Source organism: Kogia breviceps, chromosome 8, assembly GCF_026419965.1.
Source record: "Kogia breviceps isolate mKogBre1 chromosome 8, mKogBre1 haplotype 1, whole genome shotgun sequence".
NCBI lineage: Eukaryota > Metazoa > Chordata > Mammalia > Artiodactyla > Physeteridae > Kogia > Kogia breviceps.
The window spans coordinates 88,214,767-88,233,273 of NC_081317.1; the positions used below are offsets into that span (position 1 = coordinate 88,214,767).

The 18,507-nt window shown below is 36.7% G+C and overlaps 1 protein-coding gene across 5 annotated transcripts in view; it reads left to right on the forward strand.

The window, feature by feature from the left end:
- UNC13B (unc-13 homolog B) overlaps positions 1-18,507 on the forward strand; it is a 237,901-nt gene that overhangs the window by 70,519 nt on the left and 148,875 nt on the right. For all 5 annotated transcript variants that reach the window (XM_059071640.2, XM_059071641.2, XM_067039625.1 and 2 more), the window contains one exon: positions 8,339-8,412. In XM_059071640.2, coding sequence (XP_058927623.1) covers positions 8,339-8,412 — 74 coding nt within the window. The remainder of the gene's footprint in view (positions 1-8,338; positions 8,413-18,507) is intronic.

The window sequence follows — 18,507 nt, forward strand, 5'->3', positions numbered from 1 at the left end:
TTGCTGATCTCAACAGCTGCTTTATATCATAAGTTATCTAAGCAATCCTTTTTTTGTTTTGCAGTCCTTTATTGATTGACATGTAGGTTGTTTCCAGTTTTTTTGATATACCACTGTAACTAACAGCTTTATCTATGCCCATTTATGAATCTAGGATAAATTCCTTAAAGTAGAATTTAAAGAATAGGTTAAATCTACAAACAATAAATAATGGAGAGGGTGTGGAGAAAAGGGAACCTTCCTACACTGTTGATGGGGAAGAAAATTGGTACAGCCACTATGGAGAACAGTATGGAGGTTCCTTAAAAAACTACAAATAGAACTACCCTATGACCCCGCAATCCCACTACTAGGCATATACCCTGAGAAAACCATAATTCAAAATGACATATGCACCTCAATGTTCATTGCAGCACTATTTACAATAGCCAGGACACGGAAGCAACCTAAATGTCCATCAATAGAGGAATGGATAAAGAAGATGTGGTACATGTACACAATGGAATATTACTCAGCCATAAAAAGGAACGAAATTGGGTCATTTGTGGAGATGTGGATGGATCTAGAGAGTGTCATACAGAGTGAAGTATGTCAGAAAGAAAGAGAAAAACAAATATCGTATATTAATGCATATATGTGGAATCTAGAAAAACGGTATACATGATCTTATTTGCAAAGCAAAAATAGAGACACAGACGTACAGAACAAACAGTATGGATACCAAGGCGGAAAGCAGGACAGGTGGGAGGAATTGGGAGATTGGGATTGACATATATACAATACTGATACTATGTATAAGAGATAACTAATGAGAACATACTGCATAAAGCACAGGGAAGTCTACTCTGGGGACCTAAAAGGAAGGAAATCCAAAAAAGAGGGATATATGTATATGTATAGCTGATTCATTTTGCTGTACAGTAGAAGCTAACACAACATTGTAAACCAACTATACTCCAATAAAAATTAATTAAATAAAGAATAGGTCAAAAGGTATGTGCATCGTTACTCTTCCTAGTACTGCCAAGTTGCTTGTGTTAAAAAAAAAAAAAGATTGTATCAGTTTATATTTCTACCAACTATGTCTCAGGTGTCTCTTTTCTGCATATCTTTGCCAATATTTTGTAATTTCCTAATTTTTAAATGTTGGTATCTTGTTTAATTTAATTTAACTTTATTCAGTTTTAATTTTGACTGTTTACTGATATTCATGTATACTGTTGTTGTTGCTGCTGTCTTATGATTTCAATCTATTTATATGTTGTACATTATGGTGATTTGAGCAAAAATGGCATGATTTTCCAGTAAGCTCAGAAATAACTAAACTCAGAGCAACTATTACTTCAGAAAAATAGAAAAGAAGACTTTCTTGTGTGTCTGTAGGCCAAGTTGCAGGTGAAGAGAAAAGCAATTGGAGTTCTTGCTTGTGGCTTAGTTGCTTGTATTCTTAATTCTTTTTTCTCAGCTGTACTAGTCTGGAATGGAGTTTCTGTCTTTTTGAATTGGGAGGGGGGTGGGTGGGGATGGGTCTTGGTTCAAATACAACAGAAATTGGCTATTCTTAAAGTTGTAGTAGATTTTCTTGAATATATGTTTCTTCATTTGCTGTGTGCTCTTAGGACCATTTCTAAAGACTTTAAATGGTATTTTTTTAAAGTATATTCTCTAGGAAGTAGATCTGTGGAGCTCCTCACACTGCCATGCTGGAAGCTGGTCAGTCCACTCCCCATTGCATTTTAAGTAAACATTCCTCTCTTTCAAAACTGCATCACTTGTATTGTGTCATAGGGAGTATACATTTCTATTTAGATTTTGTTTCATAAGGGCACTTGCATAGTTTATTTTGGTATCTCTAGCGTTTGCTTGGCACATAATAGGCACCTAATAAATTTTTTTTTGAGTAAATGTTAAGGTAAACTCTCAGATAAGTGTCTTTGTGAGTTAATGTAAGTGTGCTAATAAGCTTTTGTCTCTGTGATAACCATGTTTGGGATATAGTTTTTAAAAACTTAAAGGGTCCTTCTTAAGGAAGATTTTGGCTTGCAGCATGCCATATTTCAGCAAAGGAATTTTCCTTTGGATAATTCAGAAACCTCTGAAATATTTTATTAAATTTTATACCATCATCTTTTAAAAATAGTAACTTTTAATTTTTAAAATTATGTTGTAAGTTCAGAAAATACAGGTGTGCAAAAGGACAAAGATTTCTTGTGATCTCACCTACTAGAGATGTTTTTTATGTTATGCTTCTTTTAGGTTTTTTTTTTTTTTTTTTTTTTGTTTGTTTGTTTGTTTTTTTTTGTGGTACGCGGGCCTCTCACTGTTGTGGCCTCTCCCATTGCGGAGCGCAGGCTCCAGACGCGCAGGCTCAGCGGCCATGGCCCACGGGCCCAGCCGCTCCGCGGCACGTGGGATCCTCCCGGACCGGGGCACGAACCCGTGTCCCCTGCATCGGCAGGCGGACTCCCAACCACTGCGCCACCAGGGAATCCCACTTTTAGTTTTTTTAATACACATATACAGTTTTTCCTATAAAATGGCACTATATGTATTACATTTTAATGTGTTTTATTTACCAATTACATAATTATAATATAAATATAATATAAAATGTGTTTCAGTGGTTGATTTTATTTTATTGTATGAATGCACAATAATAATAAAAATAACATTTGTTGACCAGTAACTGTGTGCAGTGGGTATATCACTAAGCATTTACAAATGTTACCTCATTTAATCCTCACTTCAATCCTTTGAGGTAGACCCAACTATTATTTCCATTTTAGAGATGAGAAAACAGAGGCAGAAAGTATTTAAATCTTTTACCTAAGGTCAGTTAGATAGTAAGTGGTAAAGCCAGCATTGAAACTCGGATGATTTGGCTCCAGAGCCTGGGCTTTTAATTTAAACTGTAATATATTTAACCACTCCTGTTGTTGGGTACTTAGATTGTTCAAAGTTTGTACTACTATAAATAGTACTGCAATAAACATCCTTGTAGCTCTGTATTTTTCTCCTTAAAACTATTTTGAGGGGTGAGGCAGTAATACATGCACAATGGTTTAAAAAATTACTGAGGGAAAATTAGGTCTCCCTCACAAATCAGTTATCTTTCTTTCTTATAGGCTACCACAGTTAATACTTTCTTGTATATCTTTCCAGGGGCAGTCTTTGAATCTATAAGCATATATGTAGACCCCCAACCCCTATTAAAAACACAAATAGTAGCATATTCTAACACATTCACTGTCCCTTGCTGTTTTCTACTTAACAATGTATCTTGGTGAATTTGTTCTACATCAGAACTTATAGACTGCAGCAGAGCAGCTCTTCCTCCCCTCTCACTTCTTTTCAACAAGTGCAAAGTAAACCATTTTATGGCTGAGGAGTGCTGTACAAATTAGGTAGTAAATTACTTGAAGGTTTTATTATAAGACTTTGAAATATTGCCACCAATTGCTGAAGAGAGGTTTGAGAGGAAGGAGGTGAAATTTTGGATAGGAGGGACAAAGGAGAAAGGACTGTATTTGATTCCTTCACGTGGACTACTAAAAAGTGTACCTGTTTAAATGTCACCAAAGTTGACCTGATCCATATTTTGTCTCAGTGTTTCTCTTTTGTGCTGAATATATGGGTACGTTTGATTTTTTAATTTTAATTTTATTTCTTTCTTTTTGTCTGCATTGGGTCTTCATTGCTGCGCGCGGGCTTTCTCTACTTGCAACGAACGGGAGCTACTCTTCCTTGCGGTGCGCGGGCTTCTCATTGCGGTGGCTTTGCTTGTTGCGAAGCACAGGCTCTAGGCGTGCGGGCTTCAGTAGTTGTAGCACATGGGCTTCAGTAGTTGTGGCGCACGGGCTCTAGAGCGCAGGCTCAGTAGTTGTGGCACACAGGCTTAGTTGTTCTGTGGCATGTGGGATCTTCCCGGACCAGGGCTCGAACCTGTGTCCCCTGCACTGGAAGGTAGATTCTTAACCACTGCACCACCAGGGAAGCCCACATTTGATGTTTTTAAAAGATGTTTCATTTTTTTGGAAGTTGTTATAGTCCATCTTAAATATATACAATGAGGGTATGTGTACCATTTTTCTTTACTCTTTTTTTGTTGTGGTAAAATACATGTAACATAAAATTAACTATCTCAACCATTTAAAATATACAGTTCAGTGGTATGAATACATTCATAACGCTGTGCAACCATCACCACTATTCATATCCATAGCTCTTTTCATCTTGCAAAACTGAAACTCTATACCCATTAAACAATAACTCCCCATTCCCCTCTGCCCCCAGCCCCTGGCAACCACCATTCTACTTTCTAACTCCAATTTTGACTACTCTAAGTACCTCATATAATTGGAATCATACAGTATTTGTTTTTTTGTGACTGGCTTATTTCACTTAGCATAATATCCTCAAGGTTCATCTACGCTGTAGCATATGTCAACATTTCCTCCCTTTTTAAGACTGAATAATATTCCCTAGTATGTATATATCACATTTTGCTTATCTATTCATTCATTGATGGACACTTAGGTTGCTTCCACATTTTAGCTATTATGAATAATGCTGTGAGCATGGGTATGCAAATATCTCTTTGAGATTCTGCTCTCAGTTCTTTTGGGTACATACCCAGAAGTGGAATTTCTGGATCATATGGTAATTCTATTTTTAATTTTTTGAAGAATCACCATACTCTTCTCCATAGTAGCTGTACCATTTTACACTCCCACCAACAAGGGTTCCAATTTCTCCACATCCTCGCCAACACTTGTTATTTTGGTTTTTTGGTTTTTTTTCCCCTGTTTTGTTGATAGTAGCCATCCCAATGGGTGTGAAGTGGTATCTCATTGTAGTTTTGACTTGTATTTCCCTAATGATTAAGCATCTTTTTATGAGGTTTTTGGCTGTTTTTATATCTTCTTTGGAGAAACATCTATCAAGTCCTTTGCCCATTTTTGAATTGGGTTTTTGTTATTGTTGAGTTTTAGGAGTTCTTTATATATTCTGGGGATTAATCCCTTATCAGATATATGATTTGCAAATATTTTCTCCTATTCTGTGGGTTAACTTTCCATTCTGTTGATACTGTCTTTTGATGCAGAAAAGTTTTTGATTTTAATGAAGTCTTATTTGTCTATTTTTTGTTGTTGTTGCCTGTGCCTTTGGTGTCCTATCCAAGAAATCACTGCTAAATCCAGTGTTGTGCAGTTTTGGCCCTATGTTTTTTTCTAAGAGTTTTCCAGTTTTGGGTCTTGCATTTAGGTTTTGATACATTTTGAGTTAATTTTTCTATATGATGTTAAATAAGGGTCCACCTTCGTTTTGTGCATGTAGATACTCAGTTATCCTAGCACCGTTTCTTTCTTTTTCTTAAATTAATTTTTATTGGAGTATAGTTGATTTACAATGTTTTGTTAGTTTCTGCTGTACAGCAAAGTGAATCAGTTACACATATACATATATCCACTCTTTTTTAGATTCTTTTCCCATATAGGTCATTACAGATTATTGAGTAGCGTTCCCTGTGCTATATAGTAGGTTCTTATTAGTTATCTATTTTATATATATGTCAATCCCAATGTCGCAATTTATCCCTCCCCCTTAGTAACCATAAGTTTGTTTTCTGCATCTGTGACCCTATTTCTGTTTTGTAAATAGGTTCGTTTATACCATTTTACTTTAGATTCCACATATAAGTGATATCATATATTTGTCTTTCTCTATCTGACTTACTTCACTCAGTATGACAATCTCTAGGTCCATCCATTTTGCTGCAAATGGCATTATTTCATTCTTTTTATGGCTGAGTAATATTCCATTGTATATATGTACCACATCTTCTTTATCCATTCATCTGTCAATGGACATTTAGGTTGCTTCCATGTCCTGGCTATTGTAAATAGTGCTGCCATGAACATTGGGGTGCATATATCTTTTTGAATTATGGTTTTCTCCAGGTATATGCCCAGGCGTGGGATTGCTGGATCATATGGTAGCTCTAATTTTAGTTTTTTAAGGAACCTCTATACTGTTCTCCATAGTGGCTGTACCAAGTTACTTTCCCACCAACAGTGTAGGAGGGTTCCCTTTTCTCCACACCCTCTCCAGCATTTATTGTTTGTAGATTTCTTAATGATGGCCATTCTGACTGGTGTGAGATGATACCTCATTGTGGTTTTGATTTGCATTTCTCTAATAATTAGCGATGTTGAGCATCTTTTCATGTGCCTATTGGCCATCTGTATGTCTTCTTTGGAGAAATGTCTATTTAGATCTTCTGGCCATTGTTTGATCGGGTTGTTTGTTTTTTGATATTGAGCTGCATGAGCTGTTGGTGTATTTTGGAGATTAATCCCTTTTTGTTCACTTCGTTTGCAAATATTTTCTCCCATTCTATGGGTTGTCTTTTCATTTTCTTTATGGTTTCCTTTGCTGTGAGAGCTTTTAAGTTTCATTAGGTCCCTTTTGTTTATTTTTGTTTTTATTTTCATTATTCTAGGAGGTGGATCAAAAAAGATCTTGCTGTGATTTATGTCAGAGTGTTCTGCCTATGTTTTCTCTCTCTCTTCTTAAAAAAAATTATTTTTTTAAAAAATAAGATTTTATTTATTTTTGAATTTTTTTTGTGGTATGTGGACCTCACTGTTGTGGCCTCTCCCGTTGTGGAGCACAGGCTCCGGATGCTCAGGCTCAGCGGCCATGGCTCACGGGCCCAGCCGCTCCGCGGCATGTGGGATCCTCCCAGACCGGGGCACGAACCCGTATCCCCTGCATCGGCAGGCGGATTCTCAACCACTGCGCCACCAGGGAAGCCCTGAATTTTTAATTGAGGTATAGTTGATCCACTGTGTTGTGTCAGTTTCAGGTGTATAGCAAAGTAATCCAGTTATAATACATACACATCTGTTTTTTTTCAGATTCTTTTCCCTCATAGGTTACCACAAAATATTGAGTATAGTTCCCTGTGCTATACAGCAGGTCCCTGTTTTCTGTCCATTTTATATTTAGTAGTGCCAGCACCATTTCTCTTTTTATAAAAAAAATAATAAATTTACTTACTTATTTATTTATTTTTGGCTGCATTGGGTCTTCGTTGCTGCGCACGGGCCTTCTCTAGTTGTGGCGAGTGGGGGCTACTCCTCGTTGTGGTGCATGGGCTTCTTGTTGTGGTGGCTTCTCTTGTTGTGGAGCACGGGCTCTAGGCGCATGGGCTTCAGTAGTTGTGGCACATGGGCTCAGTAGTTGTGGCTCACAGGCTTTAGAGCGCAGGCTCAGTAGTTGTGGCACACGGGCTTAGTTGCTCCGCAGCATGTGAGAACTTCCCAGACCAGGGCTTGAACCAGTGTCCCCCGAATTGGCAGGCAGATTCTTAACCACTGCATCACCAGGGAAGTCCTAGCACCATTTCTTGAAAGGACACTTTTCCCCATTGAATGTTCATGGTACCCTTGAAAAAAATCATTTGATCATATATGTAAGGGCTTATTTCTGGGATCTTGATTCTCTTTTATTGGTCTATATGTCTGTCTTTATGTCAATAGCATACTGTTTTGATTTACTATATAGCTTTTTAAAAAAAATTTATTTTATTTATTTATTTTTAGCTGCTTTGGTTCTTCACTGCCGTGTGTGGCTTTCTCTAGTTGCAGCAAGCAGAGGCTATTCTTCAGTGCGGTGCAGGCTTCTCATTGCTGTGGCTCTTTTGTTGTGGAGCACGTGCTCCAGGAACATGGGCTTCAGTAGTTGTGACACATGGGCTCAGTAGTTGTGGCTCGCGGGCTCTAGAGCTCAGGCTCAGTAGTAGTGACTCATGGGCTTAGTTGCTCCGTGGCATGTGGGATCTTCCTGGGCCAGGGCTCGAACCCGTGTCCCCTGCATTGGCAGGCAGATTCTTAACCACTGCGCCACCAGGGAAGCCCTACTATAGCTTTTTAGTAGGTTTTGAAATAAGGAAGTATGAGTCCTCTAGCTTTGTTCTTCCATTTCAAGAATATTTTGGGTATTTGGGGTGTGTTGAGATTCCATATGGATGGGGTTTTATATTTCTGTAAAAAAAAATTGGTATTTTTAATAGAGACTGTGTTGAGTCTTTCAATCACTTTAGGAGGTATTGACATCTTAACAATATTAAGTCTTCTGATACATTGGGAATAATAATATATTATTTTGGTTTTTGTGAAGATTCAAGATAATGTTTATGGCAAGAACCAAGCCATCAGTAGAATTAGTCCATCACCACCACCCTTCTAACTTAGATTGTTTGATTGACTAAAGTATTATCAACCTATGATTAAATTATTAACATGGTAATGTGATTTCTTCTTTTTTGTGATAGATATCCCAGAGGAGGAAGCCAGATATTGGACCTACAAATTGGAGCAAATCAATGCCTTGGGAACTGACAATGAGGTAGGAACTGTTTTTTACAATGTAAAGAGTATCTTTATAGGACACTTTAAGGGAGACACCCAGGAACATGTTGAAGAATGAAAGAATTTAAACTGCATTAAAGAAAAAAGGTAGCTAGAAGATTGCCTATTATTAGAAACATATATCTGCTTTTTGTTTTCTTCCTATTGTTCCCCAGAAGTGGCTGAATTGGCACTAGTCTGGCTCTAGACTGTTGGGGAGCAAGCTTATACTAGGGAATCTGTCCTTTTGTTACACAGATGAGCAGAAGCCTTTTTTTTTCTGCTTGTTCCCAGATTTTTGGATATGTATCCTTATCGTGTGCTCTTTTTAGGAATGTTTAGACTATTGCATTGCTTAGTCCCGCTGTCCTAACTTATTTCCAGAGATGAGTTTTGTGCACAGAATAGAACACAGTCAGCTCAACCTGGGCCAGCAAGAATGGGGAATGTTTTTGTTGGTGGTGGTGGAGGGAAAAGATAAGCTTTTTTACTTTAAGGCATGTTGGGCTATTAGAATATTTGTCTGGTAAGCAACCTGTTAGGAAACGTCTGGTAAGCAACCTCATGAGAGAATCTGAAGCTCAGGGTATGATGAGGTCGGGCATAGAGTTTGGATTTATCAACATATTTGTAGCAATTGAAGTCATAGGAATAGAAGAGCTCACTCAGGTAACGTATGTTGAAAGAGTATTGAAGAACAGGGACAAAATCTTGGGAAACATCAAAGGTAGAATCCTGAGAAACGAAATAGACTGAGAAAGCTGCCTGAAAGAGAGAGTAGGAGAACCAGAAAAAGGTTTATGGAACAAAGGAAAAAAAAAAGTTTTGAGGCAGAAATTCTTGACAGTGTGAAATATTACCGAGAGCAAAGAAAATGAGTAATGAAGTGGAGCCATTGGATTTGTCAATTAATGATCAATATCCACAGGTTAGTACAGGAAGCCAAAATGCAGTGATTTGATGAGTGTGTTAGTTTCCCAGGGCTGCCAAAACAAAGTACCAGGGCTTCCCTGGTGGCGCAGTGGTTGAGAGTCCGCCTGCCGATGCAGGGGATACGGGTTCGTGCCCCGGTCCGGGAAGATACCACATGCCGCAGAGCGGCTGGGCCCGTGAGCCATGGCCGCTGAGCCTGCTCGTCCGGAGCCTGTGCTCCGCAACAGGAGAGGCCACAACAGTGAGAGGCCCGCATACTGCAAAACAAACAAACAAACAAACAAAAGTACCACATACTGGTGGCTTACAGCAACATAAATTTATTCTCTCACAATTCTGGTGGCTAAAATTCTGACATCAGGTGTTGGCGGGATCAGTTCCTTCTGGAGGTTTTGAGGAAGAAGCTGTCCCATGCCTTTCTTCTACTTTCTGGGGCTTCCTAGCAGTCTTTGCTGTTCCTTGGCTTATAGACACATTATTTCAGTCTCTGTCTCCACTATCACATGCCTTCCTGGGTTGTGTCTGCCTATCCTCACAGTACGTTGTCACCTCTTTTTGTGTCTGTGTTCAAATTTCCATTGATTTTTGTGGGGGCACCAGTCATTGGATTAACTCAATTACATCTGCAGAGACTCTATTTCCAGATAAGGTCACATTCATAGGTACTGGGGATTAGGATTTCACAACATATCTTTTTATTTTTTTTGTAGGCAGATTATGTCTTGCCTCACTTTTAGTGTTGTTAAAATTACACAGTGGATTCAACTTGGTGTCAGCCTATTTCATCCATTTTAAAGTGATCCCACAAGCCTTTTACCTAATGGTTTTAGCAACAAATAATAATCATTTTATTAGGATTGCACAATGATGATTTTCTAATTATATCATCTCCTCAATATTTATTATCTATGATTTGTCTGCTTCATCAGCTATTTGGTTCACTTGAAATAAAGTCCGTGCAAGAAAAACATTCTCTTTAGCAATTTTCAAAATAATAAGCTGTTGCATAAGCAGCTTCTCAAGGTGACCAGTGAGTTGTTTTCCTTTTTTTAGTGGCATATTATTATCAATTTATGAATTTTGATATACTTGTGTTTAAATCCATTGCAATCTTTATTCTTTTTGATACTAAACTTGTCTCATCTTTGGTTAGTGGGAGCGTCTTCCTTTCTTTTTTCTATTTTTTTTTAAAACATCTTTATTTGAGTATAACTGTTTTACAATAGTGTGTTAGTTTCTCCTTTACAATAAAGTGAATCAGTTGTACATATACATATGTTCCCATATCTCTTCCCTCTTGCATCACCCTCCCTCCCACCCTCCCTATCCCACCCCTGTGGGTGGTCACAGAGCACAGAGGTGAACTCCCTGTGCTATGCGGCAGCTTCCCACTAGCTATCTAATTTACATTTGGTAGTGTGTATATGTCCCTGCCACTCTCTCACTTCGTCACCGCTTACCCTTCCCCCTCCCCATATCCTCAAGTCCATGCTCTAGTAGGTCTGTGTTTTATTCCCGTCCTACCACTAATCTCTTCATGACATTTTTTTTTCTTAGATTCCATATATATGTGTTAGCTTACGGTATTTGTTTTTCTCCTTCTGACTTACTTCACTCTGTATGACAGACTCCAGGTCTAACCACCTCATTACAAATAACTCAGTTTCATTTCTTTTTATGGCTGAGTAATATTCCATTGTATATATGTGCCACATCTTATTTATCTATTCATCTGTTGATGGACACTTAGGTTGCTTCCATGTCCTGGCTATTGTAAATAGAGCTGCAATAAACATTTTGGTACATAACTCTTTTTGAATTATGGTTTTCTCAGGGTATATGCCTAGTAGTGGGATTGCAGGGTCATATGGTAGTTCTATTTGTAGTTTTTTAAGGAACCTCCATACTGTTCTCCATAGTGGCTGTATCCATTTACATTCCCACCAGCAGTGCAAGAGGGTTCCCTTTTCTCCACACCCTCTCCAGCAGTTATTGTTTCTAGAGTTTTTGATGATGGCCAGTCTGACTGGTGTGAGATGATATCTCATTGTAGTTTTGATTTGCATTTCTCTAATGATTAATGATGTTGAGCATTCTTTCATGTGTTTGTTGGCAATCTGTATATCTTCTTTGGAGAAATGTCTATTTAGTTCTTCTGCCCATTTTTGGATTGGGTTGTTTGTTTTTCTGTTATTGAGCTGCCTGAGTTGCTTATAAATTTTGGATATTAATCCTTTGTCAGTTGCTTCATTTGCAAATATTTTCTCCCATTCTGAGGGTTGTCTTTTGGTCTTGTTTATGGTATCCTTTGCTGTGCAAAAGCTTTTAAGTTTCATTAGATCCCATTTGTTTATTTTTGTTTTTATTTCCATTTCTCTAGGAGGTGGGTCAAAAAGGATCTTGCTGTGATTTATGTCATAGAGTGTTCTGCCTATGTTTTCCTATAAGAGTTTGATAGTGTCTGGCCTTACATTTAGGTCTTTAGTCCATTTAGAGTTTATTTTTGTGTGTGGTGTTAGGGAGTGTTCTAATTTCATACTTTTACAGGTAGTTGTCCAGTTTTCCCAACACCACTTATTGAAGAGGCTGTCTTTTCTCCACTGTATATCCTTCCCTCCTTTATCAAAGATAAGGTGGCCATATGTGTGTGGGTTTACCTCTGGGCTTTCTATCCTGTTCCATTGATCTATATTTCTGTTTTTGTGCCAGTACCATACTGTCTTGATTACTGTAGCCTTGTAGTATAGTCTGAAGTCAGGAAGCCTGATTCCTCCAGCTCCATTTTTCGTTCTCAAGATTGCTTTGGCTATTCGGGGTCTTTTGTGTTTCCATACAAATTGTGAAATTTTTTGTTCTAGTTCTGTAAAAAATGCCAGTGGTAATTTGATAGGGATTGCATTGAATCTGTAGATTGCTTTGGGTAATAGAGTCATTTTCACAATGTTGATTCTTCCAATCCAAGAACATGGTATATCTCTCCATCTATTTGTATCATCTTTAATTTCTTTCATCAGTGTCTTATAGTTTTCTGCATACAAGTCTTTTGTCTCCTTAGGTAGGTTTATTCCTAGATATTTTATTCTTTTTGTTGCAATGGTAAATGGGAGTGTTTTCTTAACTTCACTCTCAGATTTTTCATCATTAGTGTATAAGAATGCCAGAGATTTCTGTGCATTAATTTTGTATCCTGCAACTTTACCAAATACATTGATTAGCTCTAGTAGTTTTCTGGTAGCATCCTTAGTATTCTGTATGTATAGTATCATGTCATCTGCAAACAGTGACAGCTTTACTTCTTCTTTTCCTATTTGGATTCCTTTTATTTCTTTTTTTTCTCTGATTGCTGTGGCTAGAACTTCCAAAACTAGGTTGAATAAGAGTGGTGAGAGTGGGCAACCTTGTCTTGTTCCTGATCTTAGTGGAAATGGTTTCAGTTTTTCACCATTGAGAACAATGCTGGCTGTGGGTTTGTCATATATGGCCTTTATTATGTTGAGGAAAGTTCCCTCTATGCCTACTTTCTGCAGGGTTTTTATCATAAATGGATGTTGAATTTTGTCAAAAGCTTTCTCTGCATCTATTGATATGATCATATGGTTTTTCTCCTTCAGTTTGTTGATATGATGTATCACGTTGATTGATTTGCGTATATTGAAGAATCCTTGCATTCCTGGAATAAACCCCACTTGATCATGGTGTATGATCCTTTTAATATGCTGTTGGATTCTGTTTGCTAGTATTTTGTTGAGGATTTTTGCATCTATGTTCATCAGTGATATTGGCCTGTAGTTTTCTTTCTTTGTGACATCTTTGTCTGGTTTTGGTATCAGGGTGATGATGGCCTCATAGAATGAGTTTGGGAGTGTTCCTCCCTCTACTATCTTTTGGAAGAGTTTGAGAAGGATAGGTGTTAGCTCTTCTCTACATGTTTGATAGAATTCGCCTGTGAAGCCACCTGGTCCTGGGCTTTTGTTTGTTGGAAGATTTTTAATCACAGTTTCAATTTCAGTGCTTGTGATTGGTCTGTTCATATTTTCTATTTCTTCCTGGTTCAGTCTCGGCAGCTTGTGCATTTCTAAGAAGTTGTCCATTTCTTCCAGGTTGTCCATTTTATTGGAATAGAGTTGCTTGTAATAATCTCTAATAATCTTTTGTATTTTTGCAGTGTCAGTTGTTACATCTCCTTTTTCATTTCTAATTCTATTGATTTGAGTCTTCTCCCTTTTTTTCTTGATGAATCTGGCTAATGGTTTATCAATTTTGTTTATCTTCTCAAAGAACCAGCTTTTACTTTTATTGATCTTTGCTATTGTTTCCTTCATTTCTTTTTCATTTATTTCTGATCTGATCTTTATGATTTCTTTCCTTCTGCTAAATTTGGGGGTTTTTTGTTCTTCTTTCTCTAATTGCTTTAGGTGCAAAGTTAGGTTGTTTATTCGAGATGTTTCCTGTTTCTTAAGGTATGATTGTATTGCTATAAACTTCCCTCTTAGAACTGCTTTTGCTGTATCCCATAGGTTTTGGGTCATCGTGTCTCCATTGTCATTTGTTTCTAAGTACTTTTTGATTTCCTCTTTGATTTCTTCAGTGATCACTTCGTTATTAAGTAGTGTATTGTTTAGCCTCCATGTGCTTGTATTTTTTACAGATCTTTTCCTGTAATTGATCTCTAGTCTCATAGCGTTGTGGTCAGAAAAGATAACTTGATATGATTTCAATTTTCTTAAATTTGCCAAGGCTAGATTTGTGACCCAAGATATGATCTATCCTGGAGAATGTTCCATGAGCACTTGAGAAAAATGTGTATTCTGTTGTTTTGGGGTGGAATGTCCTATAAATATCAAATAAATCCATCTTGTGTAATGTTTCATTTAAAGCTTGTGTTTCCTTATTTATTTTCATTTTGGATGATCTGTCCATTGGTGAAAGTGGGGTGTTAAAGTCCCCTGCTATGATTGTGTTACTGTCGATTTCCCCTTTTATGGCTGTTAGTATTTGCCTTATGTATTGAGGTGCTCCTATGTTGGGTGCATAAATATTTATAATTGTTATATCTTCTTCATGGATCGATCCCTTGATCATTATGTAGTGTCTTTCTTTGTCTCTTGTAATAGTTTTTATTTTAAAGTCTATTTTGTCTGATATGAGAATTGCTACTCCAGCTTTCTTCTGATTTCCATTTGCATGGAATATCTTTTTCCGTCCCCTCACTTTCAGTCTGCAAGTGTCCCTAGGTCTGAAGTGGGTCTCTTGTAGACAGCATATATATGGGTCTTGTTTTTGTATCCATTCAGCCAGTCTGTGTCTTTTGGTGGGAGCATTTAATCCATTTACATTTAAGGTAATTATTGATATGTGTGTTCCTCTTACCATTTACTTAATTGTTTTGGGTTGTTCTTGTAGGTCTTTTCCTTCTCTTGTGTTTCTTGCTTAGAGAAGTTCCTTTAGCATTTGTTGTAAAGCTGGTTTGGTGGTGCTGAACTCTCTCAGCTTTTGCTTGTCTGTAAAGGTTTTAATTTCTCCATCAAATCTGAATGAGATCCTTGCTGGGTAGAGTAATCGTGGTTGTAGGTTTTTTTCCTTCATCATTTTAAATATGTCCTGCCACTCCCTTCTGGCTTGTATCTTTTTTCTATTTATATCATGACAAAATTTTAAACAAATATAAAAGTTGAAGGACTAGTAAAATGAAACCAGTGCACTTATCTCCAAGATTCAGTGATTATCAAAATTTGGTCATACTCACTGCAAAACCATTTGAAAAAATGTAGAATCTTATCTTTTTTTTTCTTCTGGTGTGCAACAGTTCCCATCCACAGCAGCCGCTTGGGTCAAGGCTGGCTTAGGGATCTACCACTTGACAGAGTGGAAATGTATCACTATTTATTACTCTTCCTACTCATGGAAAATTAGGTTTTCACTATTATAAATGCATGCTTCAGTGAACATCTCTGACCCTGTTTCTCTCTGCTTATGTATGGGAGATTCTCTGGCTATATACCTGGAAATAGAATTGCTTTGTTGTGGAATGTGCCCTGTGTAATGTTACTAGATGTTGCTAAGTTGTTCTCTGAAATAATTATACCAATTTATATTCCAGTTTTTCTGCTGCTCTGTATCCTTACTGATACTTGTTATTGCCAGATTTAAAATTTGTGCTAATCTAATGAGTTTAGAGCTTTATCATTTAAATTTGCATTTTTCTGTTTATTGGTGACATTCATTTAGTCATTTATTCACCAGATAACTTATTGAGCACTATGTACCAGGCCCTGTCATAGGTGCTTGGTATACATCAGAAGTTAAAACAAAGACCATCGTCCTCTTGGATCAAATAGGAGGAGACAGACAATAAGCAGGAAACATAATAAATATAGTTAAGCATCAAAAGATGAGAAGTCTTATAGGAGGAAACCCTATTTTCTCCGTGCAGTTTTTACACTTCTTTTGTTAGGTTTATTCCTAATCATTGTGAATGGTATATTAAAAAATTACACTTCCTAATAGGTCATTGCTATCTATATAAGGCAATGTTGCTCAATTTTTTTTTTTTAGTATTGATCTTATTCACCAACTCATATTAATTGTACTAGTTTAGAGATTCCTTTGGGTTTTTTAGTTTTCGCATCTTTGAATAATAAGTTTTTATCTCTTTTCAATCCTTATATCTTATTTTTTAAGTGAAATTTTTACATATGTTTTTATTAACAGACTTAAATATTAAGCAGTTTGTAGAGAGGGCTTCTATATCACATCTTACCTGCCCACTCCCTCTAGTTTTCCTTATTATTAACATTTTACATTAGTATGGTACATTTATTACAATAAATAAATTAAAATCTATTTATTTTGTTTTATTAAATAAAAATCCTCAGTTTTTTTTCAAATTTCCTTAGTTTTTATTTCATGTGTTTTTTCGGTTCCATTACCCCATAAAGGACACTGGGTTACATTTAGTTGTAATATCTCCTTAAGCTTCTCTTGGCTGTAATATTTTCTCAGACTTTCCTTGTTTTTGATAACCCCTTATTTTAAAAAATTCATTGTGTAAAACATCCTGTGTAATTTTTAATGGTGAAAGTGGGGAAGCCTTGTCTTTTTCCTGACTATAAGGGGAATGCTTATAAATCTTGAAGTATGATATTTGCTGTAGATTTTGATAGGTACCCTTTATCAGATTAAGGAAATTCTATTTTCTTTCTGATTTTCTAAGATATTTTGTCATGAAAAAGTAAGGGATTTTATCAAGATCTTTTCTGCATTGTTTGATCACATAGTTTTTCTCCTTTAGTCTGTTTGTGTGGTGAATTGCATGAATAGATTTTCAGATATTGAACTGTCCTTTCATTTAAAGTCCTTCTAGTCATGATACATGAAAATTTATATGCCAATATTCATACATATACATACATATTCACACAGAAATATAAAGACTTATTTATGATAAATAAATGTCATATGATTTGGTTTCGTAATCTAGGATTTTTGCATCTGTATTCATAAATGAGATTGGCCTATAATTTTCCTTACTTGTACTACTTTTATTTTCTTGTACATAGGCATTATGGATTTTTTGCCTTAGCTCTCTTAATATTATTAATTAGGCTCTAGCTGGTCTTCAACTTTCTGCTTTGGACCTGAAAAAGATTCATTAAATATGTCTGCTGGAAATATCTACTCTCATCTATTAAGTCTGAATTCTTCTAGTTTAATGCTTAAAGTTTTATGATTTTGTCACTGTTGTGCCTGTGTACTGCCTATAAAAATCACCATTATTTATAATAGTTATTATAACCAAGTCCCTTTGTTACTTTGGAGTGGGTTGTTTAGCCTTTAAGAAGTTTTGACCTTTTTTATGATTGACAGTTTTACTAATACTATTATATTGTTTAAACTGTGCTTGACTTCTGATCCTTCCCCTAAAGGAAGTAGTAATAGCACTGTCTACCTCTGATATTTGTATTGTAGTTTGTTTCTTGTAAAGTACTTTATATATAAAAGTATATTTATATACAAAAAGTGTTTTGTATTTTGTATCCAACCACTTGAAATGCCCTTCACCACTAACACTCATGTGTAAACCACCATCATCTTTCATCAGGATAATTGCAATAATTAGTCTTATTTCCCCTCTGGTTGCCTACAGTTCTTCTCACACAGCAGCCAGAGTGATTTTTAAAGTATAATGAAGTCATATCCCTCTGGTGTTTAAAACTTTACATACCTTCTCAATAGACTAGAGTAAAATCTAAACTCTTTACCATGATTACAAACTCTATTCCCCCAGTACCTGGAACAAGGCCTTGCACATAGTAGGCACTCAAGAAGTATCTGTTGAATGAATGACTCCTTCAGTGTTAGAGAAGCTCTGTCTTGCCCAGAATCTTACAGTTTATTAATAAATGGCAGAGTCAGGATGAAAACTCATATTTGCAACTTATATTTGCAAGTTGCTAGACCAAGTTATGTTTTTCCAATCCTCCAATGGGCTCTGAACCAAGCCATTTTTTCTTCCAGACTCTGTGTACCTGTGTTAATTTGTTTATACCTTTTTCTTTTTGTTTTGCCTTTCCAAATCTTGTCCATCTTCAAAACTTGAACTTAATTTGGCTCCCTTTTATAGAACTTTCTTTTTATGGCTTCAGCATTCTGTTTTTTGGTGGTGATAGTGGTGGGTTGTGTTGGGGAGGTTAGAGTATAACTGGGAAGGGGACACTAGTAAATACCAGATGTTGTGTTACATGCTTATGTAAGTAATTTCACTTCCCACGTGACCTTGTGAGGGAAGAAGCCTCATCTTTTTAAAGATGGAGAAAACTCAAGTCTCAGAGAGGTTTTCAGTTCCACCACCCAAATGGGGAAATCTGTATATTATTTGAGTTTTCTAAGTCCTCTGAGCTTCTAAGGCTAAGCCTTCTACAGCTGCCTGGTAGAGCTGGAATGGTGCCCAGGGGCCTTGGTCAGAACAGCCTTCCTGCTTTCCTGCTTTAGCCTGTTGCATTGGGCCAATGCCATATCTGATAGTCTGGCCTGTATGTCAGGATCACACAGGGAAATCAGCAGCAGGATGATCTGTTTCTGTTTGATAAGAAATTTGACTCCAGTCAAATGCTAAACCTTTTTATAGGTAGCTATAGTTTTTTTGTTGTTGTTTTGTTCT